General features: G+C 39.3%; 1 protein-coding gene across 3 annotated transcripts in view; it reads left to right on the top strand.

Annotated features, from left to right (window-relative positions):
- The window catches only part of XRCC5 (X-ray repair cross complementing 5), a 53,078-nt gene extending 45,013 nt beyond the window's left edge, over window positions 1-8,065 (top strand). For all 3 annotated transcript variants that reach the window (XM_015634369.3, XM_015634370.2, XM_015634368.2), the window contains 3 exons: window positions 841-908; window positions 5,634-5,705; window positions 6,518-8,065. In XM_015634369.3, the coding sequence (XP_015489855.1) occupies window positions 841-908; window positions 5,634-5,705; window positions 6,518-6,532 (155 nt within the window). In that variant the 3' untranslated portion in view covers window positions 6,533-8,065. The remainder of the gene's footprint in view (window positions 1-840; window positions 909-5,633; window positions 5,706-6,517) is intronic.
- Window positions 8,066-24,237: the final 16,172 nt, after the last annotated feature.

Genomic DNA, 24,237 nt, shown 5'->3' with positions numbered 1-24,237 from the left:
TCTTTTCTACCAAATGTGGTGTGCATTGGGTCTTGACATGAGTGACTGCAGTCACCAAAAGAAGATGGATGTAAGTTAGTGAGTTAGTGGCTCAGAAGAAAGGCAGATCTGTTTGACAAATTCCTTTGTTTGATGAAACTGCCATGTGGTTCTGTGGGCACATGAAGGTGATACTATGCTTACACTTCTGCTGAAATTTTTATGAATCTCCGATTCCTTGCTCTCACACCCACAGCTGCTTATTTAGGCAGAAGCATTGATACAGCCAAGTGATGAGCTAGACTGGAAAAACTATTGGGGTCAAAATAAATGGAGATTTTTAAAATTTCTTTGTTGGGGGGGGGGTGGGCAGGATTTCACTGCACAGTGTGGTGCTGCTGGCACAACCAAGGAGCAAAGTGAGGCAGGACCAGCACTTCAGTAGTAAGACAAGGTAATCACAACACAAGTGTGAATGATAAGAGTTAATTTTTTCTGAGGACCTGAGAGCACGCTGTGAATGACTAAAAGTGTAATTTCTAATAGATTTTCAGCATTTCATCTGTGATCTATGATTTCAGTGTCTCATTAGTTTGATTGTCACAATATTAGCAGTTTCCTAAATGGATACTTCCACAAGCTTATGAATATGCTCATTAATTTATTTTTATATCATATTTTATATCATAGTTGACTCATTTATGCAAGTCACTTTTTCCTTTGAATGATACTGTTTTTTTGCTGGTGATGATGACACATCCAGAAGTTGGAATGTGGAATACTTTTTTCACTTCTAACATTAGGTGAATTTTTTGGGAAGCCTTCTAATGATATTTTTATGGTTTCTGTTTCTTTTTGCAGACAGAATTTCTTTGATCACCAAAGATGAAGTGGAGCAAAGTTCAGTGACGGGTGAAGAGGCTGCAAAGGTATAGTTTTTTTTTAATGAGCATCTGTTTTTATAGAGCCCTTGCTGTGGAGCTGAATACTTTCTTATGTGGATAAATCTTCATCTGAATGAAATAAGAATGGTTATTTGCCACACAGTTGAAACTTCTTTATTTCAGAACAAAAATACCTTAGCATGTCCTACAATGTTTTACTTTAATTGGTCTTTAAAAAGTAGCATGTATTGAAATTATCTGAAAATATCCTCTACAAAGAATAGGAACTTCAACAACAAGTGTAGTGGAACAGCAAAGTACTATTTACGTATGTAAGATCACTATTTGAACTTCACAGAAAGAAATGTGTTCTCAGTGGTAGCATGAGTTCAAAAATCCAATACTTTTTCTAAAGGTTTTGTTAACTCTATCAACTCAAGTTGTTGAGGCTAGTTTTCACCATACATGCAGTGATACCAATATTTTCACTTTATGCAGCTCTTGTGGATTGGTGGATATCACAGATGATGCTGGGGTATTATTGGTAATCATACTAGATCCTTTTGGAAATGGGAGTTTTGGACTATTTACAGGTATAATTCCTACAGATATGTAGCATTTCAGTAACTACAGTGATGAATGAAGGATGTTCCAGTTAAAAAGGACTGAATTACAACAGGCAGAATGGTGCCTTCTCTTTGGAAGGAAGCAGAATTCAGAGCTGCTGTCAAAAATTATATTTGTGTGGCAAGGATAAGATGGATGTTTTTGTCTCACGCTGCTAGTTCAGGAGAAAGGTCCTTGTATCACAGACCCCCTGAAGGTAAAACTGTGGCTAAAATCACCATTTTGCAGAGAAGTAGCCTTTATAAAAGATACCACATTGATTTTTGTAACTTCCAGGCCTTCCATTAGCAATAGCCAGAATTGGGTAGAAATAGGTTCTCTAGGATTTAGTTAATGAGTAGAAAATGGTTGTATTTTAGAAACTTCTTTTTTTCATCGGTAACAATTTACCTTAAGGTGAGGAAGGCACAGAAATGTCATGAAAATGAAAACCTAACAAACTAGGAGTCCAGAAAGCTGAGCACATGTGCAGGGTGCAAATGACAGAGTATAATTATTTTTCTAGACATGAAGGACCTGTTGGTTATTTATCATTACACATAAATGTATAGAGCAACTTTTCCCCCAGTGGTGGTTTTAAAGAGTTATCAGTCCTTTTTATCTACTTTAAGTGCTATGAATTTACTTGGAAGCTTCCTCAGATAATATTGTTCTTGAGAACTTTACTTTCTAGTCTGAAACTATCACTGATGGTCAAAAAATGTGCTAATGCTCTGTGAAATAGCCAGTGTTCCTTAAGGAAATCTCTACTAACCACAAAGACCTTGCAGCATACCATTGTCTTCACTGTGAGCTTGTGGTGGCTAAGAAATACTGTGCCTACATAGCACTGCAGCACAGTTGATAGAGTATCAAGGACTGGATTCCTTAGCTTAGCTGCTAGGCTAAGCTGGAACAAAGCATTTGTAGACTGACTGCAAATTTACATTTCTATTTACCATCATCCTACAATCACCCTCTATTGCAGGAAACTATTTTGTGACTGGAGGTAATTTTGTGATTGATTGAAGGTCATACAATAGCTCTATCTTCCCATTCAGTTGGGGGAATATGAGATACTGCATGAAATCAGTTTTGCAGCAGAGTTCTGTAATATGGTAGTTACCTTAACTTCCAGAGTAATTGGATTGCATCTCTTTGCTAACTAAAAACTTGGCAGTTCCAGATATTCACTATATAGCCACCTCCCCACACACTGTCCAAATCCAAACCCAGAACCCTAATTCCCATTATCTGTTAAGGGCTTATATGACTTTATCATTAAGAAACTGCAAGACTGCGTATTCTTGGAGTAAGATCTACATGGATAGAATATTTTATATTGATATTATGGGACTGGTATAAAATCTAGTGCTCTTTGGTCCAATTAAACCTTGTCACAGGTTTCCTGTGTGATACAAAGCCAGCATTTTCCTAGGTCTAGAGCAGATTACAAAAGTGGTTCATTTATTTTCTGTACTGAAGGTGATACCCTTCACTTAAAGATTGTATTAGATTTTTTTCTAATATCTCCCAATAGAGTAAGAGACAAGTTTTCTTCACCTCTGCAGAGGTTATGTGCAAGCCTGTTGTAGGTCATTGTTGTTGGGTTGTCTGTCAGTGTAGACCTTTGTGACACAAAAGCCTAACGTGCTGTTTACTAGCTGCTAGTATTTTCAGGACTGTTTTTTCTGTAAGATTACAGGTTTTATAGAGTTGCTATCTGCAAGATAAAGCAAGACTTACCAGGCTGCTTATTAGACAGGTCAGACTTCCATTTTTCTTTTTGCTTGAGGTAGGTTATGTATGCATATTTTCCTATCACTGAGAAAAATTATTTTTTTCCCCCCTGTAATAGTGGAGATACTCTTTTTAGAGCATGAGGATGGTAGGTTAAAAGACTAGGAATGTCAAGTACTTTTTCTGGTGGCTTTAGGGAAGATAATGGATTTCAGCACAGCTATTATATGTAATTTGCTTTTGCATAAATGTAAAACAGGTTCTCAGAAAAAAACCCAACTTTGGATGTTCAGCATTTGATGGAAACTTCAGGATTCAATTTACTGCAAATATTCATAGTACATTTCTCTAGCTTTTAGCTTCCTTTGCATAATTTAGCGTGAGAAAGCCGATTGTAAAAATTTTGAAAAATGTGCTACTTCCAGAAATACCATTTGACTCTTAATTAAATGTGAAAAAAGGAAATTTGATCTGGCACAAAAAGCCTTTCAGAGCTGACAAATGTCATTAGCTTTTAGTTTCATAGTATGTGCTTTATATTACTGCTAGATTAAGAACTCTTCCAACAAAAAAGATAAACAGACATACGGCATCCTGAAATTCTAATTCCTTCTGGCCTTGTCACATTCCCTGCCTTGTTTTTTTTTATCAGCTACAGAATCTCTATGATATATTAAACTCAGCATGTTAGAACATGAATATTGTCTGTGGAGTGAGATTTCTGCGTTCCTCTTGGGTGTTGCTGTTTAGGATGTAGGAAAGGTCTGACCTTTGGTCACTGAGACAATGGGGCAGAGGTTGTCTATATCCCTATACCCTCTGTCTTTGGTGTTACCCAAACATGACGTATTTACTTTTCATCCTAGAGGATGCAACAGGAAAGTAAGAGTTTTACCCTATGTCTAAAGCTGTCACTAGGGTTCTAGAGAAGGACCAGAATATTTTATTTATTTAAAATAATGTTTCAGCTTTTCATGCTACAAATGTATGGTCTCAGAGATTGGTGATGTTAATAGGGATCCCATGGCCTCTTACACAACCTCTCTGGCTGATACAGTTGAAGTCCCCAGCTGAACAGCAGCTCCCTTTTAGGAGCACAAAAGAGTTATCTAAGCAGTTATTTATAGCCTGTTTAATGTGGCTGTTTTCTGCTTAGCTGTTCTCTTTCATCATCTGGAGTTACAGTGAAGTTGTTTCTGACTTGAGGATGACAGGACTCCAAGTCTGGGAATGTGGCTTTTTCTCCTTAGCTTCCCATCTGTGTTTTCTTGGGGGGCAGGGTTGTTTCTGGCTTTGTATACTTGTTCTGATGCATTTTAATAAGAAAAAAAATGCAGATATTTTGTATTAAGGATATTGGTAAAAAGGTAGTAACTAAGATTTACAGAAAACTGGATGCTTTTTTAAAATAAGAGTTAAGTATTGACATTTTTTCCCTACCATTTTAGTTTTTTCTCTTTTTTTAGGCTAAGAGAAAAATCTGTGAAATAATTTGGAGGTGGTTGTACTCCAGATATTGTCTGTATGTTTGATTTCAGTTTTTATAGTATCTGAGCAACTTACCTTTCTCTTCTGTTTATGAATGTCGTACTTTAAGTGAAGGGCATATGGTGAGTTGTATCAGCAGCTATGGCAATGTAATTTTACAAAATGAATTTTCTATTTTTAATACTGGCATTCTAACAGTCTTGCATGTTAGAGGGTTTTTAAAAAATATGTATCTTTGTTCATTTGGCAAATGTTAATTGAATTAAATGGGGAAGCTTATAAATTCAGCACAGAACTAGAATGCTGTGTGTAGGACATGTCTCAAAGAAGCCATTGGTCACCCTTATGAATGTACTTATATCATTTGGGGTATTTTGTTATCCCTGAGCATTTTGTAGCTACACACAATATTTGTTAAGAACATAAAGTCGGTCAAACTGAAATGGATAAAATTTCCATCTAATCTAGAATCCCATGTCTGACAGTGGACAAAAAGGGACGGATAGAGACAAATGTATAGTCCCAGCCTGCAGCCACTGATGTCTCAAAAACTTTTTGTGCCCGAGGTTGTTTCTGTGGAACTAGTAAGCTTCAAATGATTTCTCTTCTATGCATCTTGCTTATCTCGCCCTGAGTCTATGGAATAATATTTGCAGCATCCTTATCACAGGGTGTTCTACAGTCTAACCATGTGTTGTCTCAAGAACAATATCCTTTTGTCTGGCTTTTGACACATTTCACCATAAAATCCTTTAAAAGCAAGTCTTATAGAGTCTTTTGTAGTTTAGTTTTGGAGGGTGGAAACCAGAACAAACTTCCTTCCTGATTTTTGATTACAGGTGGGTTTGTTTTGATACACAGAGGAGACATTCTTTTAATTTAGTATTAAAGACTCTCAGTTTTGTCAGTATCACATGAATACATTTTTATTTTTAGTTCTTGGCTCCAAAAGAACAGAAAAATGAAAGCCTGCCTCCTACAGATGAAGGTGGTGATGTTGATGATCTGGTGAGTACCATAAAGATATGGTGTGGCTTTTAAATTAAGCTCTAAGTGAAAGGTACAATGAGAGAGCCAAATGCTTCTTAAAACAGTAGTTATTAGAGTGCATGGCTTAGAAAACACCTAAGGAATTGAATCAGAAGAGCCATGTGAAATTACTTACTTGCTATTGTAAAACGTAGCCAGGTGTGAAATTTTATGATGGCAAATACTATTTGATGTAGTAACATAGGTGTTTACAGGGGTGGAATGTGTCCTCTAATGTGTTTCAAAAGAGACAGTGAGACACTCATTTAATAGTGGATTGGTATAATGTACTATAATAGCATTTTAAAAAGTTTATAAGCCTTGAACAGCTAGTTATGTGGGTTGAAAACTGAAAAACATTTTTAAAAAGATGTTTTAGTCTTTTGAATTAAACTTCTCTATATAGGCTTGCTGAAATTCAAGGATACCAAGTTTTTTAATAAATATTTTAGCTATCTTTTACAGGCTGACTCATTACAAATCTGTCTCCAAGGCTTAAGCTGATGGTATAGATGGTTTTAAAGAAGCTTTGGTAACTGATAGATTTCTACATTTGGACTGTACTTTAAAAATCTATAAATTGCACATATGATTATGTGAAGATGAGATTTTTTAGGTCTGGTTTTGTACTTCATAGAAGATTAGTACTGAATTCTGTGCAATCCATTTATGTTACATGATAAGGATTTCCAAATTCGCTTGGTTTTCTCAGCACTAAACACTGAAGCACTAAACATTGAAGAAATAACTTCAATGCTGCTTCTTTCAAATCTCTTTTTTTCTGTTTGCAGCTGGACATGATGTGACCAGTGATACATGGTGATTATACAAGCAAAGTTTCGGAAGAGATGTCTTTGTAGGGTGGAGCACAAGAAAAGATGGTAATGAGAAGACACTACATCCATCTTTATTTTCTCAAATGAGAACAGAAATCCCAGAAACGTTTCCAGGTGGTATAAATGTCATCTGACTTTGAAAACTAGAGCAGAAGATTGAAATTGTCTGAAGTGCTTGGGAAGTAATGATACCTTTAAGACATTTTTTTTTCCCCTCTTTTCTTTAGAACACTGAATTTAGCTTGTCCTTTGTACTGCTTTTAGCTAAACACTACTAAATTTATTGATAATCTGCTCTGGTGCCTGAAATTCTTGTTACATTACCTGGGAAGGAAGACAGAAATTTCACAGCAAGGTTACCAGGTAATACTGAATATTTAGTGGAGGTAGTCCTATAGATTTATTGTTACAGAAATTAAAAAGTCTCTATTTTCATGCTTTAAAAAAAACAGCTCAAAACAAATATAAAACAAGATAGAGCAAAAAAATTTAAACCAAACAAAGCACCATGAAAGCTGCCACAGAGCCTTGGGAAAAAATTCTAAGCACGGGACTCAAGAGTTTGAAGTACCCAAGAGAATCTAAAGGGTACAGCAGAGCCAGGTGTGCTCATTTTGCCACACTGTCCCCAGGTCAGTAATTATGGTCATCTCTGTACTACAGGTTCTCTATCCTGCCAGCTCAGCAGCAGCCCAAGGTCCCTGTTACCCATTTTCCTGTTTCATGTGCTGAGATTTTTGATTTTTTAGGCTTCTAACTGGTATGGTTACTGTACATGCTTCTGGTGCTAAAAGGAGGAATGAATCAGTTTTATGTCCATTTCATACACTGCTGAGAACTGCTAACACAGAGCAGAGGAATCCTTCAAAGCTGTACACTGACAGCTGTGATAGGTAAGTGATAGGAGTTACTACTGGTAACCAGGATGAAGTAATGTCTACACAGAGCAATCCAAACTAGTCAAATACTGCTTAGAAAGAGACATTCAAGTCTGATTACAGAGCTGAAGAGACAGTAATGACACCTTCACACATGCTTGTCTGTTACAACCAGATTAATTCCTTTAAAAGCTGTTCTTTCATTATTATAAATGTATAAATATACTGTGCAAAATGGTATTAAGATCACAAAAAAAGGGAAAACCGTGATCTATAGTTGCAAAATGTTGTGGAATATTTGCACTTTATACTGGCCAACAGCTCCTGTGTGGAAAATGGCAATTGTTTTTTGCCCCTACTTCCTTACACAGCAACCTACTCTCTCTTCTCTTGCATTCTATCTTGACTGAGTTGAGAGCATTTCTCAAATGCAAATGGCAGGGAGCAAGTGGTTTTTGAAGACCTTTATAGCTTTTGTATCACCAGAAGATATTTTCTCAACTGTAAATAAGAATTATTTGATCAGTGTTTTGAATGTCTTTTAAGGCCAATATATGGACTATACTGGCTGGGGGTTTCTTTTTTCTTCTAATTTTTTTGTTCAATAAAAATATTTTAAAGGTTGGGTTTTGTCTTCAGAGCCATGTTTGCTAAAATCAGGTGACTATTTATGCAGTACCTAAAGGAAATAATCAAAAGCCCCTTTTCTGAGCCTACAGTGCAAATATTGAATATCAAAATCCCTCCACAGAAGGAGAGTATACTTACTCTATTCTTTACAAACTCTAATCTTTGCAACACCCCAGTAAAGTAGGTTTTACTGTTCTGCAGAGGTGATGAGAAAATCTTGGTCAAGACTGCATAGAATATAGAACCTGGTGACCAGAATATGGAGTTACTTTGTTTCTTTTGATTTAGTTGATCACATTTCTAGAGTGTATTGCTTCTGTCAAGAAATATACATTTAGTTCATGGAGAATTGCTTCATAGATCTTCTTGCTACCTGTAACTGTACAGTACAGTACATACAGGTAGGCTCAGTGTGGTGATTGAGTTGCTAGGACTGAGAAGAGGGATGAGAATTTATGACTTGAAACAAATAAAAGTGAGTTCTTGGAAGGCAAGAAAAGCATCTTTCATTCTGTCCAGCCTTCCAAGTTCAGTCTTCAGAAGCTTCTGATCTTAGTGAGGATCTGTGACACCTCATTTTACATTTGTTGTTTGGCAAAAAGCTAGGTTCTTATTCAATGACTGGAAGAGATCTAAAAGTTCAAACTCAAATTTTCAGTTACAAAGTCTGACTTACTGTTTAGTGGGTCTGACTCACTGTTTACATTGAGAATTCTCATTTTCAATTGCTGCACTGACCAGTCCTCAGAGGCGCTAGAGCAGTTAGTTGTCCACTTCAAACGCTGCTATAAAGAAAACATAAAGTGCATTTGTCTTCCTTCAAGCAGCAGAACATCCCTTGTATAGGTAGAGAAATAATCAGAATGTCTACAAAAAAGAAGACTGTGATTTTTGTTATATGTTACTGGTTTATTTTCTCTTTCCCCCCTGGAAATGCCTCTCTGGAAACCTCTTCGAATGCTAATGGTATGGGGCAGTAACCATAGTAAGCCTTGCTTGCTATGAGATTAAAGGTTATGATTGTTGTCCCTGTCTTTCTGTTAATCTGCTGCTCATTGGGCAGAGTCAGCTTTGATAGAGGGGCAGTGATTTCAGCATTAGGTTTTTAAAGTTTTTTTGTGGAAGTTGATGCTGGGAAGAGGTAAAAGGGAAAGGAATGATGAGTTCAGCTTCAGGATGGTTTCTCCCCTCTTGATCTGGCCCAGCAGCTGAGTTCCAGCCAACAGCCTAATCATTGTGTCATATCAGCCTAGTCTGTGATACCTTCTTTCTTCTCATCCTTAATTAGAAGAGGGGTGTGGACTAAAAAAAAAATTTTGCAATGTGGACTGTGAGTGCTGGAGAATATCCAAAGGTATTATACCTGAAAGTATAAGTAACGTGTGAAGAAGTTGGGACCATGGCATGGAACTGAGAGTACTTCACAAAAGAGGACAAAATACTGCATTTGGGAGTCACAGAGAAAGACTCTTCTGGTTACAATATACTGTGAATCTGTAAGTATCTAGGCTGTATCAATTCTGCACAAGGCTTTTTGCTCTGTCAATGAGTAGTGGGGTCTGCTACCTCTTTGGTCTCATTCCTTTTTGTACTCAGAAACTAAATTTGTCCTTCTGGACAGTTGTCAATATGCCACAATAAAAAATAATAATTTAAAAAATCAAAATAATAATAATAATAAAAATAAATAATAAAAAATAATTTCTAGAATGTTACATAGTTGAAGACTTGTGATTTGTGTGATACTAATCAGGTTGAAATGAGTGTCAGGTCAACAGTATGATGTCAACATATTTGGAGAATTCTGAAAGCAAGGCTTCATCTCTGTCCGTAGAATGTGGCACCAGAAGTATTACACATACCATCAAAACCCTTCCAATATGAAGAGACTTGTTCTGCTGCTCTGTGGTCTCTTAGTTGCCAGATTGGTAGATTTACATCTTGCTAACTTTCCTGGTATTTGGGTTTTGACAGAATTGTCTGTTTGATGTTGAAGCAGGGTCTTTGGAATTAGAAACTGAGGAAGGGAAATCAGTTATCTCAGTTGTAAATTCTATAGACACAGGCCATTTTTATGTTCTGCATTTGCACATGATAAAAGGTAAGGGAGGAATTCTCTTATCTCAGTAGGGTTGGGGATAATCTGGAAAGAAGAGTTTTGACTTGCATGTTGCTAAGCTGGCAAATACACTGGTAGATTTTGCTGCTGTGCTTGTAGGGGTGGATTTAGAATTGTTCAGACCCACCGCTGTCAGTGTGAAATAAGCAGTTAACTTTAGCTCTTGGTTTGTGACAGTGGAAAACTCATTTCCCCTTCAGCTTTGCTTTCTTTCCCCTTCCATCTGCATTCTTCTCTTGGTGCCATTACAGTAATGGAGTGCAGTGCTGGGAGCACTTCTGAATGTCAGATGTAGGAAACCTCCAAGTTTTCTTTTGTCTCTTTTGAGATATGGGTTACAAAGATTTTTTTTAAAATTAAAAATGTTCCTAGTACTAGCAGGAGACTGGAGGTCCACCCAAGCTTTTGTTTCTAAATTCTTTGAAGAACTACTACATAGAACAAACAGTTCTTTCAGGAAGCCCATACCAATTAAAGGTGCTGGTCAAGGAAGTCAGCACTGACTTGTGCAAGAGGTGACTTGCCTTTCTGGGGGGTGGAGCTTGTGTGTAGCATTTCTCTGCACCATTTTGAAGGCATCTCTAGAAGAAGTTCTGTACCAGTTTGGACTCTACTTGTGGTTACTGTACCTGAAAATTTTAGAGGAATAGATTACCGCATATTAAAGAAAATAGAGGAAACCAGAACAGGTGAAGTTTTCTTTTGTAATACTGTCATAATCTGATATGAAGGACTAAAATAGAGATATTAAAAAAGGCAAGGCTGTGATTTTTAGCCTCTCTTGCCTTTCCCAAAGGATCAAAAACCACATTGTACTCTACATAAAAAATTGGCATAGAGGCAGAGATACTCTTTACAAGAAAATTACTTCGAAGACATTTGAACAAAGCTTAGCTTAAAGTTTAATCACATTTTTCAATGCAGAAAGTTTTGGTAAGCGGAAAGATTAGTGTCTCCTACCTTCACTCTTCTACTGTTTTGGAAAGTGCTTGCATTTATGAAAATAAAAGAACTAAACAGGAACTAGAAAACCTCTCAATTGTGTTTTTACAAACCAGGCATAACTTTAATGTATCTGTGAGATGACTACCTTCAAATAGACTCTTTGCTCATCAGATTCTTCTCATACTGTGCTTTAGTGACTTAAGCTGGCTAGAAACTCATCTGCTTCTTCCAACTAAACTTTGTGAAGACAGCATGACTAAGACATAGTCAAATTAATTCTGTTTCTTCTGAAACCTCCCCAGTACAAGTCTCAACAGTTGACCATCAAAAGCACCTCTTTTGCCAGCAACCTGAAATACTTAGAGTACTTTCGGTTGTTACCAAATAATGAATTATTTCCCAGCACTAAAAAGTACTCAGATTTGGTCACATAGATATTTACTGTTGCATTAATTCTTAGGATCCTTCCATATGTACCCAGTCAGCTGTATTGGACTTCTGTGTAGGTTTGGGGAGTCAGTAATGTAATTAGTAGGTTGACCATGGAAATGTATTCACTGTTGCTTTAAATATATCAAACCAAAGGATTGTTTTTCTTCATGGTCTCACTGAGTTCCAACTCTGTCTCATCCTTTTTTCCCATTTTAACCTGCAATAATAGGCAGTAATAACTGTCATTTTCTTTTCCTCCAGAAGGGAGTGAATCTTGCAGCTTTCAAGATATTAACAGAAAACAGAAATACCTCCAACGTAGGGTATAACTAGAAACGTTTTCTGTCTGCTGTCTGAGACAATGCATAAATGGAGCACAAGCCCCTGAGGAGACCAACTGTGGTGCAGATATTTTTGCCTGAAGCATGTGGATCAGACATAATACTAGGAAAAAAAAGGTTGTTGGATTGTTTTATATTACTGGGATGTATGAGAATGCCTTCTCCGGCCTGCTAATGCAAGTAGTCAAATGTTCTCTCCCCATGGAGTGAATATATCTACAGTGTATAGAAGAAATATAGAAAAGAAATGGCCCCTATGCTGACTTTTCACAAGAGTTACAGGAGTTGTATCAGAATGCTTAGGGACCCTTTACTTACTGAGAAAGGAGGGAGTGTGGTGGAGAGAATTTTTTTAGTTTGGTCCCAAGCAGGCCAAGGTGAGAACCAGCCAAGAGCATTTTCCTGTGATGCCTTAATGCTGTGCATGTGAGTCCTGTGTGAATTTGATCTCCTAGTCCACAGTTGTCCTGAGTGTTGAGAAGGTGTCATTTCTCTGCATGCAAAGGATAAAAAATGGCTCAGCAAAGGTGAGTTGAGAAATCACATGATCTTTGTCTAGTGATTGTGATGTAGATTCTTCCCTATTATTCCATGGCAACTTTCAGTAGTTACTGTTAGGATCTCTACATTTCAGTTTAACATCAAGGTTTTGAAGGCTAAATGTTCTCCAAGAAGAGCATAGCATAAGTGATAGTAATCTACCTTTCACAGAATTGTGCTGGGTACTGTACAAATTTGTGTATCATCTGAATCCCACCTTTAAATAACATCTGATCTGCTAGCAGCTCAACTCGCTGATTCACTTAATTTTCTTGTGCAAGCTGGGGGAATTTATCAAAGATAACATCAGCCAGTAAGTATATCCTTTTTCTCCCTGAGTAAGAGGAATAAAGATTTGGGGAAGCAAAGTGGGTTTGGTGAGGGAAATTGCATATGTTTAATGAACTTGCTTTTGTTTTATGTGCTATCACTTAAAGTATCAGGACTATCAGTTTGTTTTGTAGCAATTGCTTAGTAGCAACAGCAACATTATCTTTGGATAATGCACTCACTGCAGAAATGTCTTGAGGAGGCAGAGATAGGGAAGGTTTCTGTCTTTAGTACTTTTGCTGGCTAACAAACAAGAAAAACTTGGGACCACCTGCACTTACAGGGACCATATGCAGAGCTAAGCTGTTTGGGTTTGCTGCATGTTATTTTTAAGGTGTCTGTGGCTTTTTCACAAGGAGTGGCTCAAAACTCTGTGAGATCTGGTGGTCAGGCTTCTTGGAAGATAAAGGAGGTGCTCTAGATGAGGTGAGTTCTGTAACAGGTGAATCCTCAATAATTCCATCCAAATCTGCCTGTAAATAAAACAGAAAAAGGCTGTGTCCTCCATAGCTGCATAAAATTTTTCTCATTGTTTTATTTTCTAAGAATGTAAGAGAGATAATATGGTTCACTATTTGAGGATAGCAGCAGTAGGCTTTTGTTCCTAGTTCTGTTAAAGGCTCATTATGGGCCGTTTATTCACAGTTTCACAGAATATCCTGAGTTGGAAGGGACACACAAGGATGGTCATGTCCAACTTCTAAGTGAATGGCCCATACAGGCATTGAACCCACAATCTTGGTGTTGTTAGCACCATGCTCTGACCAAAAATCACTCTGCCTGTTGATTATTCTCCCTCTGCAACTGGGGAAAGTTGTTTACTTACGATGTCTTCCAGGGAAGGCAGATGAAAGACTTTTAGTGGACTTTGGTGGGATGAGACTTCATATACTGAGGGTGTGTCAGTGCAAAAGTTTTATGACAGAAGATGTGGGGGGATGGGAATAAAGGAAGAAAAAAAAGTGAGTTACTGTGGTGTTCCCTGGGCATGAGGAGAACATGATCATTAGTCTTGAGGAGAAATGGAACAGTGGGAGTTCCATTAAGTGTCCCACAGGCACCAGGATTATATGAGAAGCAGACATTAAACAGACAAAGATTGGAGGTATTCTGGAGAAATGGAGAAGTAGTTATTCCACTTAATGACTTTGAAAGGCAAGGAGAGGAAACAGATGAGGTTTCAAAGTTTATTATTGGAAAGAATAGCCTTTCTACATCTCTATTCACATTCCAGAAAGACTTATCTGTTTTACATAATGAGCATTTACTTTCAATTTTTCCAGACACGCACACACACACTGACCTATTTAAAAATGCAAATGGTCGTGAAGTTCCCTTCGGGCAGCAGTGACAAAATCAATGTAGAAGGAATAGGGTTAGTCCAGCAAGACAATATGTAATTGGGTTGTAGCTTGTCTGCAAGAGATTTCTCCACAGTCCTCAGGAAACGGGAGCAATATAGGCTTTAGCATTGGAATGACTCACAGCTCAAGGTTTACACATGAGATTGTGTATAATCCCTGTTAACCTAGAGCTGCTGATGATTCAGAAGTAAGAACTGTGATGAGACAGAGGACATGTGAAAAAGAACAAACATAATGAGAGAAAAACATGCATGAATGACCTTTTGCTACCATCAGGTCACTGTAACTTAAAATACAAGAATGACAGGTACCCAAGGGGACCACTGGAAATCAAGGGAACCACATTATGGATATATGTTACAGATTGAATGTGTGCTGGAAGGCAGGACCAGCTTCACCTTCTTCTAGACAGTTGTGTATTCCTCAAGGGAAGATTATTCTGCAGAATCTAGCTCTTCACAGAAGAGCTGTGGGCAGTTTCAGAGATTTATTGTGGGGTAAAGAGAATTGAAATGTCAAGTCACAACTACATAGAGAAAACATATATTAGGTATCCAAAGCAAAATTGTTTCCTTCTCTGAAGTTTAACTGCTGGAGTTTTTGTGCAGGAATTTCCTTGTGACGGAATCTGGTCTTTGGGGTGCCAGTATCTGGTCTTGAAAAATTACTCTAGACCAGGCTGCAAATGATTTGTGACTGGTACAAAAACTTATCCTATGGGATGAGCAAAACTGAAAAAAAATATGGTTCTATCATTCACTCTGTAGCTGCAGAATGGCAGAAATTGTTGGGATGTAATTCTTTATTTTTTTTGGCTTTAAGTCATAGAATAGTTTGGGTTGGAAGGGGCCTTGAAAACTCATCCAGTCCAGACCCTCTGAAATGTTTCGTTAAAGAAACAATCAACCCCACTTACCACTTCCTAGGAGAGCAAATGCATTTGAAGGTAATGTACCCTGTAGTCTTTGTTATACAAAGATTTCTTAAAGTCTCTGAGGATTTCCTGTATGCTCTCAGAGACAGTAAGAAACCAGCCAGTGGGGCAGAAGTTGATGTCTTCATTGCACTACAGTTTTCCTCTGGGTAGCATTGAGTGCACAGATGATACTGAGGCAAAATCCCCCGGTACATGTAGAACTGGTAGCCTGGTTGGTCAGGTTCTAAATGCTCTGGTGGCAGGGTGCATGGAAGCTTGCACACCTGCTGTGAGTTCTCCTCCTCTACACTCTTGGGGATTTGTTTGGTACCCAACAAGCCAGGCATGTCTGTGGAGCACAAATTGTTCCCTGCATGAATTAAAGGCATCAAGGGAACTGAGAGAGGAAGAGAAGGGAAAGGTAATTAAAAAATTAAAATTTAAAGTCAGATATTAGCTGAAAAAACAGTGCTGCTAGGTTGCAGCTTCAAGCCATATGATTCCCCCTCCAGCCTGTTTTGTAGCTGTGCTTCATTCCCAGCTCTTACCTTCAGATAAAATCAGCAATGTGTGCTGCACTTCCAGGTTCGGGAGTCAATACCATTGCAGGAAATCGCCATCTGATTCTGTCTCTTGGGTACTGGAATGAGAACCTCTCAAATCCTTCTGTCTTAATGGCTTTTCAAAAGTCACCTCTCCAGAAGGTACCAATGCAGTGCAAGGCACTGTTCTTTGGGGTCATAACTATTTCTCCAATGCTTCATGGTAGACATCTAGCCAATTTGTTATGCTAGGCTGCTCCATTATAGTTTTTTTATCTTGTTCCTGCTGCAAAACTAATCTCTGCTCTCTGAGGCCAGAGTCAATCTGGTGGCCTATTATTATGTATTCCTGAGTTTTCTTGTCATCACTAGTTCATGAAGATAATTTTGGATGATGAAGTGAGAAAAACTCACATTATGGTGCTACTATATGAGCAATTATAGTGTTAAACATAGGTATTTAATTCATGTCCAGAAACTTCTATGAGTAATGAACCAAGGATTCAGGTTTCCCTGCTGCTGAATTTCTAGTATGTACAGGTGGTAGGGTTTTTTTCAGTGATAATCTGCTAAAAAGATTTCAGGACTTTGTGTGTTTATTAATAACTTAGTGGCACAGAGAGTGCTTTAACAGCTTACTTTATCCTGAGGTTTTCAAAAGAACATTGAGTGTTGCTCCTATTTTTCAGCTGAGTGGTTTATAATGTAGAGAGGCAATATGCACACAGATAGGTCAGTATTGGTAGAAATTCAGATGTAGGCAGAGCAAGGTTGTTCCTATGGAGAATTTTGAAGATGCCCATTTTGGGCTGTGGCACAGTCAGTGGCAAAGGCTGTGTTCTGCCTGTGTGTCCTGTGTGCATGTTACAGTGTCCCAAGGCTGCATTGATTTCCTCACAAAAATTAACAAAGAAACTGTTCTTTAACCACAGGCCTCGAGGATAGGTGTCCTCAGATGATGCCTACAAAAATAGGTTAGATCTGAAAAAAAATCCAGTGGAGGCAGGCTGCTTGTACTGTTCCCTTACCACCCCCCATTATTGTCTGTTCTCCTCAAGAGGCTAAAGCATTTTCTAGCAATAACAGAGTTTCAAACTGAAATCCTTCTTCTGCCTGATTCTTCTTGGCTGTTAATCTCTAGTCTGTGTCTTCATCACTGAAGATGTGCTCTTGTATAAGGGTGTATTCACAGGGTGACCAGCTGGAAGCTGCATCTATGAGGTGCAATAATAAAGTACCAATCTAGAGCTGCATTTTCTGGGACACTCTCAGCCTGCTTTGCAGGCCTCATCCCCTTTAGGCCACCAGCTGCTTAGAAAAGAGTCCCTTTGCTCTGAGGACAGCGTCTGTTTGACCACACTATAAATAAACAAACCGTGTTCAGCACTTCAGGAGGGATATGTAGTAGGAAGGTAGAGGGAGGTGGGCTAAATAAAACAGGACATCATTTTACAGTAAAGGAGAGCTAGGCTCTGCTCTGGGTTCTGCCACAGATATTCTGCACCTTACATTCAACGTACTCCTCATTTCCTCCCGCTGCCTGATTGTAGAGTGCCCATTTATCTGTGCAGTGGATATATCCTCCATCTGAATCACGGTGGAAGTGCTGTGTTTATTTAGTGACATCTCCTCTTCCAGCTGCTCTTTGGAGCTGAACTCTACTCCCTGGGTTACAGTGAGTCACCTAGCTTGATGGCAATTTTGACCATATAGTTTGTATGACAAAGGAGTGATTTTTTATAGCTCAAATGAGATCAAGCATAGATGATCTTTTAATGAAGTGATCCTTGTGCCTGATTGTATTAACGTCACAGAGAGACAAATGAACCTGAGCTGCAAAGAGCCCCCCTGCAGCTATAATTAGATGAAAAAAGAGGTTCATATTGATCTATACATTGGCATGAGGAAGGAAAGAGCATCATCCATATATGCTTTCAAGACTGGTGCAAGCTGGTGCAGGCTGCAGAGATGTCAACTTACAATTGTGAACCTAAAGCAAAAGTTTCAACCTGCTTGTATGATACTGCTCTACCTACTCTGCGAAAGAGATGGCCTGGAGCACAGTCTGTGCCACTGTAGCTTTTGAGGTTACTGTTGCCTGGGAGGAGCTGTGTTTTGTGTAGTGCGGCTAAGAGAGCAGCTGTGCTTGGTTGATCTAGCAATGAGCAAGGTGGTGGTCTGATACCTGAAGAAAACCCATTGTAGGATTTTCCTTCTTTGTTGGCACCAGGTTGACTTGTGCTCAGTGCGCAGTAGTTCCAGAGCGCTGATCAGCACCTTCTGGCCAATCCCTCCAGTTTATATACTGAGCATGAGGTTCTTTGGTAGGTATCCCTTCTGTCAGATTGTGTAAGCTGTTCTGGCCATGCATTTTCCAGGCTTCTTGTGCACCTATTTGCTGGCAGAGCATCAGAAACTAAAAAGTCTTTGATTTAGGGTAAGCGCTACTTAGCAACAGCTAAGACATCAGTGAGTTACAAACATTATTCTTACAATAAATCCAAAACACAGCCATGTACCAGCTACTAAGAAGAAAGTTAACTCTCTCCCAGCCAAAAGCAGGACACTGCTGTAGCCCAGTATGTAGGTGTTTGCTGTCTCATGCAGCTGCCTGAAATCCTCACTCCAAAGGGAACATAATCCCTTTCTAATAGGCGATCACTCCCTTGATTGCTTTTTAAAATGTCTAAAAAGCATTTTCAAAACTATCAAAGGAATCTAATCATCTGTTTATGATTAATTCCGTATGAGATTGCAAGAGGGCTCCAGACACAATTGCTTCAATGCAAAGGGTTGTTCATGCACTCTTTGCTGTCTGCTGCAGTGTGGCTGATGGAGGAGAAAATACAGGAATGTGTCACTAGAATTGGTGTTGCTCTCTGCTTGGCAAAACAAAGCCTATAAAAACATTTCCAAGATCTTATGTGTTAGCAAACATACTTTATATTCTGTTGGCTAATGGGTGATACTTGTGATTAGGGCTTATGGGATTTACTTGTAATTTTGTGGTGTTTTACCCTCAGGGGAGGTGTTTGGATCAGTTCTCTGAGCAGAGCTTTGAACAGGACTTTAACCTCAGTTTTCAATGCTGCTCATCACATAAACTTGTCTTTCAGTGCTGGTACACCTTTGCCTTGCTCAGTTTTTGTGCTAGAAGGAGAATGCACTTAGAGTGCACCTTTGCTTCAGAGCAACTTACTGGGCAGTTCTTGAGCCCTTTGGTAGATTCAAAATATCTTTTACAGTTTCTTGGACAGCCATCCTTCCCCTTTCTGTGCCTCAGAAGGAACACCTGGCTCAGAGGCCGCCTGTGAAGGAACTGTGAAAATGCAGTAAGTACATGAGATGGAAAGAGATGAAAAAAGTGTAGTAATTTTGTTAGAGAAGAAGATACTAAAAGTTGTATTATATACATGAATGAGGGCAAAACCAGGTCAAATTAGAGGTGAGCTTGAATCAAAAATTATCATCTCTAATTACTTCAAACCTAAATGGTGTTTTTTGTGTCTTGAGCTGAGTTCTTATCAGCTGAACCAGACCAAACTGCTCAACTCCAGCCATATGTGAATGGTCTGAGACATCATCTGTGATTGCAAATCTCAGATCAAGATAAAAATGCTAGAAGCGATGTGTTGCATTTAGATGTTATTTTTGCGGGTTTGCATACCAATACAATTTCATTGACTTCATCAGAGAGATGCTTATTTTGTATAGCCCTGTGAATAAAATAAGTCCCTCTACGTATCCAGATGGGTCTATGACAAAAGTAAGGCAGATACTGCAGTAACTGGTTAGTCAAGAACTATACTACATCAGAGAAAAGTTGGTTTTGGTTTCTCCTCTTCCTCCTCACAGCTTCTAAAGGTACAAATGAGACATTCTTCTGACATTGAGAACTCAGAATCTAATTAACAAGTGTCTATAATGCTATGTAACTGGAGGTATTAACTGATTTATAAAATAGGAGTTAGAAAGTGATTTTTTAATTTTTTTATTACTCTTTTACTACATGCCTGCTTGTGGAAGAACAGGACGGAAGTGTAGTAGAGAATCACTAATTCAATATGACACTTGTTTTGCAGTGTGGCAGGTTGCACCAAGTTCTTCTGTAGCACCTGGTCTATACAGAGAGTAAAAATAACATTGGGGTTTACCTCAAACTGACAGTGGTAAGAAAGAAATTTGAAGCTGATGTTATACTCACATCCCCATCTTATCTTCTAATGGCCAAACACTGCTGGGAACCACGGTTCTCTTTGCAGTGTGTGGTAAGGTTTTAATGTTGTTATGCAAAGTGTTTCTTCTAACATGATTTTTTGCAGGGACCTAAGTCAGTTTGTGAAATGGGCTTAAACCTAAAACTGGGACAAAGAAAAAAATCTCTGTCCTTGGAGCATGGTTTCTCCTTTCCTGAATGTGCAGTCTTTTGGGGCTGGACAAGGGAAGGGCTCTTGGAGAATTCGATGAGTTAAATATGTAATACTTGAAAGGGTTAGAAAGCAAAAAGATATGAAAAACCCAAATCTCTACCCCACCCTCGCTCTCTTTTTTTTGGAGTGGGCTTTAGTTGAGCTGCAGGTGGAGTCAGAAAATCTGACCCAAATCTTAGATTGAGTAATGGGTTCAGTCCACAGTGGATGCACATGTCTGTACCTATCTGTCACGTCAGCTGATCTGCAGAGACATGCCACATTATCTGCTTCCTGAAGATGGCTTAAAATGCACCAGTGGAAGATTAACCTCCTCTTGCCCTTTGGGCTCAGGGGAGCACAGTGTTCAGAAGAGATACTTGCATAGCTCTGACCTAGCTGGCTTTTCTGTGGTGCCTAGGGCACTTTTGCATACTTCTGTTCTGCATGATACAAACATACCTTGAGGCAGCTGGGGCTCACCTGAGCAATAACAGCTCCTTGTGTTTTGGTTACTCTTCAAAAATTTTAATCCTTGAACATCTGGTCTGTTCTAATTTCTCTTCCATTCTTCTCCTGAGAAATATAGGTGTGTATGTGGCATCTGTCTCTCACCCTTCTTTGCTTACATGGAGATAAAGGGTTATATTACTATTTGCAAATGGCCATGGCATCTGTTGGAAAGTGCCTTCCCCATTTCAGATCTATTTTTTTCCTTGACTGTTTTCCTCTTTTTCTGTAGCTGGAAAAGGGGCCTGTTGTTACTTTACTTGTATGTTAGAAGTTCCTTTCTGTACTGAAGCTTTTTGAAACACTGTAAGAAACAGGTACTGTAGTTTGTAACAAGAGCCCTGTGAGTATGGTTCCTTTTCAATTACTGAACTAAAGACACAGCAATAAGCAAGAACCATGCACCCGGGGTATAATCACCCTCTCTTTAATGTGGGGGTGGTGAGTTACTGGAACAGGTTGCCTGTTGTGGATACCCCATCCCTGAAAATGTTCTAAGGCTGGTTGGATGGGTCTTGGAGGGCAGAGAGGTTGAAACAAGATGATCTTTAAGGTCCCTTCCAACTCAAACCATTCTATGATCATAAAGCAGTGGTCTCTGTATTTACTTCAGCATGTCAAAACTTGCTGTTCCTTGTTCCATTCCAACCTGGGAAGCTATGGGAAGTTTCAGCTGCATCATGCTGAGCTGAGCTGAGCTGAGCTGGTGCTGCAGAAGACTGTCCTCTTGTCCTCAGAATTCAGGCAGTGTTTAATGAGAGCAGCTTTCATGAGCCAATGCACTGATGCCCCCAGTTGACTGGCAGGCAGTAGGATTGTTGCATTAGGGCCATGTCAACTAACCATTGCTGATAATTGTTATCAATCATTGTCTTGGATCTGTAGTATGAGGAAGCTTTAGTTCCTCAATTGTTACTGTTCTAGGTGAAATGCAAGAACTACTTAACAATGTGTAAGTAGGATAAAAATGGAAGGAAAGGCTTTTTCTCCCCATCTTTCTGAAGAAGCGGCACCTTTTGCAGGCGTCCAAACCACATGTGTGAGCTGCACTGGCTTTGAAGACAATCTGGTACCCTCTATCTCTGTTTGTTGAACAAGAAAGTGGGCTTTTGTGGTGTTCCCTCAAAATCCCATTGTGTTGTGGTTGTGCTTAGTTTGTAAAACTTCTGTGCAGACAGAAGGCAAAAAGTGACAAGCACTAATTCCTCCCCTCTGGCTGTGGGCATTTTCTTGGCAGTACAGTGACAACATTTTTTGGATTTAAATGGTTGTACACTAGGGCTTTCCTCTTTTCCCTTCTTTGGAAAGTGATTCTGGAGTCTAGGATTTCTCAAAGTAGAAAGTGCCTTAATCAGCTTCATCTTGTTGGACTCAATGATCCTTGTGGGTCTCTTCCTTCTCAGGATGTTCTGTGGTTCTGTCATGCCCTGTCTTTGCTCTGATGGAATCAGGACACATGGTTTGTGTCTGGTTTCTCAGAGTCTTTCTTTTCCTAACTGGGCCCACAGGTGCCCATTTTGCCACCACTTTGTGAGCAACTGCTGCTGATTGTTGTCATGCTTTGATTGATGAACACAGGAAGCATTGGAAGTGTTTGATTTCCCATTGTGTTTCCAAAACCCCTCTTTGTTACTGGTTACAACTAGTCCAAGGAGAACAGACACTCAAGAGCAAAAATTTAACCCATTCATTACAGCTTGGGGAATCTGGACAAAGGACAAAAAGGGCCAAAGCCCTTGATTTCCTCAGCAATTCATGTCCTTTACTGAGACTGCCTCATCTCACGTTGAGAGGAAAGAAAAGGTGATTAAACAAGAAGTTAAAATTGCTAGGCCGCAGCTCCCAGCAACACCGAAAGATTAATGCATCATGTTGGGGATGCTTCAAACTCCATGATATGCTCTGCTGCCTCTCTTCTGGGGCTGTTCAAAGTGGACTCTTCTGACAGTTCAGTCAGTGATGCTGTTAGATTTACTGAGGACTTTGGCAATTAATTTCTTTCAGACCTGAGAAGGGCCTCATTGTTGTCCATCAGATTTTTAATTAATCAAAGTGGCAGATGGGTAGTATCAGCCTCAGATGCTGGTGTAATTAACTCATTCATTATCATGTTCTCTTGCTCTGTGACAGTTTATAAAGGACATCTTTAATCTATCTGTCATGATGCTGTCCCCACAGTAGGAGTTAAATGATTTTGATCAGTCTTTACCATAATTACCCTCTGTCCAGGATACCATCAGGGAAAATGCTGATTTTTGCCAATAAATATGGAGGCCCCCCTTGGCTTCAGACAGGACTAGAGTTTGACCTGCAAAGATGAGCAGGGCTGGTGAAATCAGAGATCCCTTTGAAAATCTCTGGAACACACATTTTTGGGCTCTCAAAACTGGATGTGCAAATTGCTTTAGGAGGCTTTTGTTAGCAGCTGACTAAGTTCTTGCTGGTATATAGTGGCAGTTTGGGAGGAGTTTCTTGGGTCTTTCTGAATATGCCCTACCAAGGTCATTTGAGACATGTCCTCATCGTGAATGGATGCCCAGGAAACACTCCCAGGCTCGTCTTGGTAAGTTGTTAACAAAGCTTTTGACATGCTTTTGGCCCAAGCTGTCAGCATGAGAGTACCCAGCAAAATTCAGAAGTTGACATTGGTCAGGAACAGTAGACACTTTGGCCTTTTTTGCCCTGAGGAATAAGAGCTTGGACTTGGCGGAGTCTGTACCAATTGACATTGGCACCAGAAAAAGATCCTGAGCACACTGGAATAAGTGTTGCTATAGATACACTTATCATGTATGAAATGAAGAGTTTGAGATAGAACCAGAAGCAAAAGAACAAAGAACTTAAATTCTGTGTATCTGAAACATAACCAGTACTCCTCCTAAATCATCACGTGGTGCCTGGGAGGATTTCTGACTGTCTTGTGGCAGCAACTGCCTCAATAACTTTGGAGTGACCTGCACAATTGTCCATATCCAAATGGCTGCTTGCAGCCTGATTGGGCTGAAATGATATTTCCCAGGCTGCCTTGAAAGGTTGTGAAAAAGCAGAGACTTTGGCCTGCTGAGGAAATGTTTGTCCTGGATGCTCCTCCTAAGAAGTCGAGGGAAGGTCACAGCTTTATCTCAACTGTGGCCCCTTACATGAGGATGGAGGCAACCTCTCCACATCACTGTCCATGCCAGCTGTGAAACCAGTGCTTCTCTCCAGCACTGAGATATCTTAAATAATGAGATCATTCACCTTTAATGTGGCATCAAGAAGGTAAAGAGTTTGTATCTCTGACTGTGGAGTGAAGACTTAACTGCTTCCTGCATTGTTGCTTTTGAAACATTTGATAGGAACAAAAAATCCATTAAAATTTAGACCAAAATCCTCAGCTAAACCAATGCTGTGACTTTATTAAGCACGAGGTTTGGGAAAAGAACAGCTTGGCTGTTCTTAATTAAGGTTGTCTTTCCCTGGCAGATTAATTACCCAGAATTCACTGCAGATTCCTGGCACCATGGATGCTATTGATCCAGTCAGGCTGATAGTCTGTGCTTGCAGGGATCTGCCTGTGATCCTCCTTCCATGGGAATTTGGGGCGGGAGGGAAGGAGGGAGGTGGCTGGTAGTTATTAATAGAATTTGGAGCAGGTTTTCTCCCCATGCTGATTAAATCAAAATGTTAGACAGTTGCATAATCTTGTGCATCTCAGTAACAACAGCAATTACCACCAC

This window comes from Parus major, chromosome 7 (genome assembly GCF_001522545.3).
Source record: "Parus major isolate Abel chromosome 7, Parus_major1.1, whole genome shotgun sequence".
NCBI classification, from domain to species: Eukaryota; Metazoa; Chordata; class Aves; order Passeriformes; family Paridae; genus Parus; species Parus major.
The sequence above is the reverse complement of the archived record's forward strand: the minus strand, read 5'-3'. Positions and strand labels throughout refer to the sequence as shown.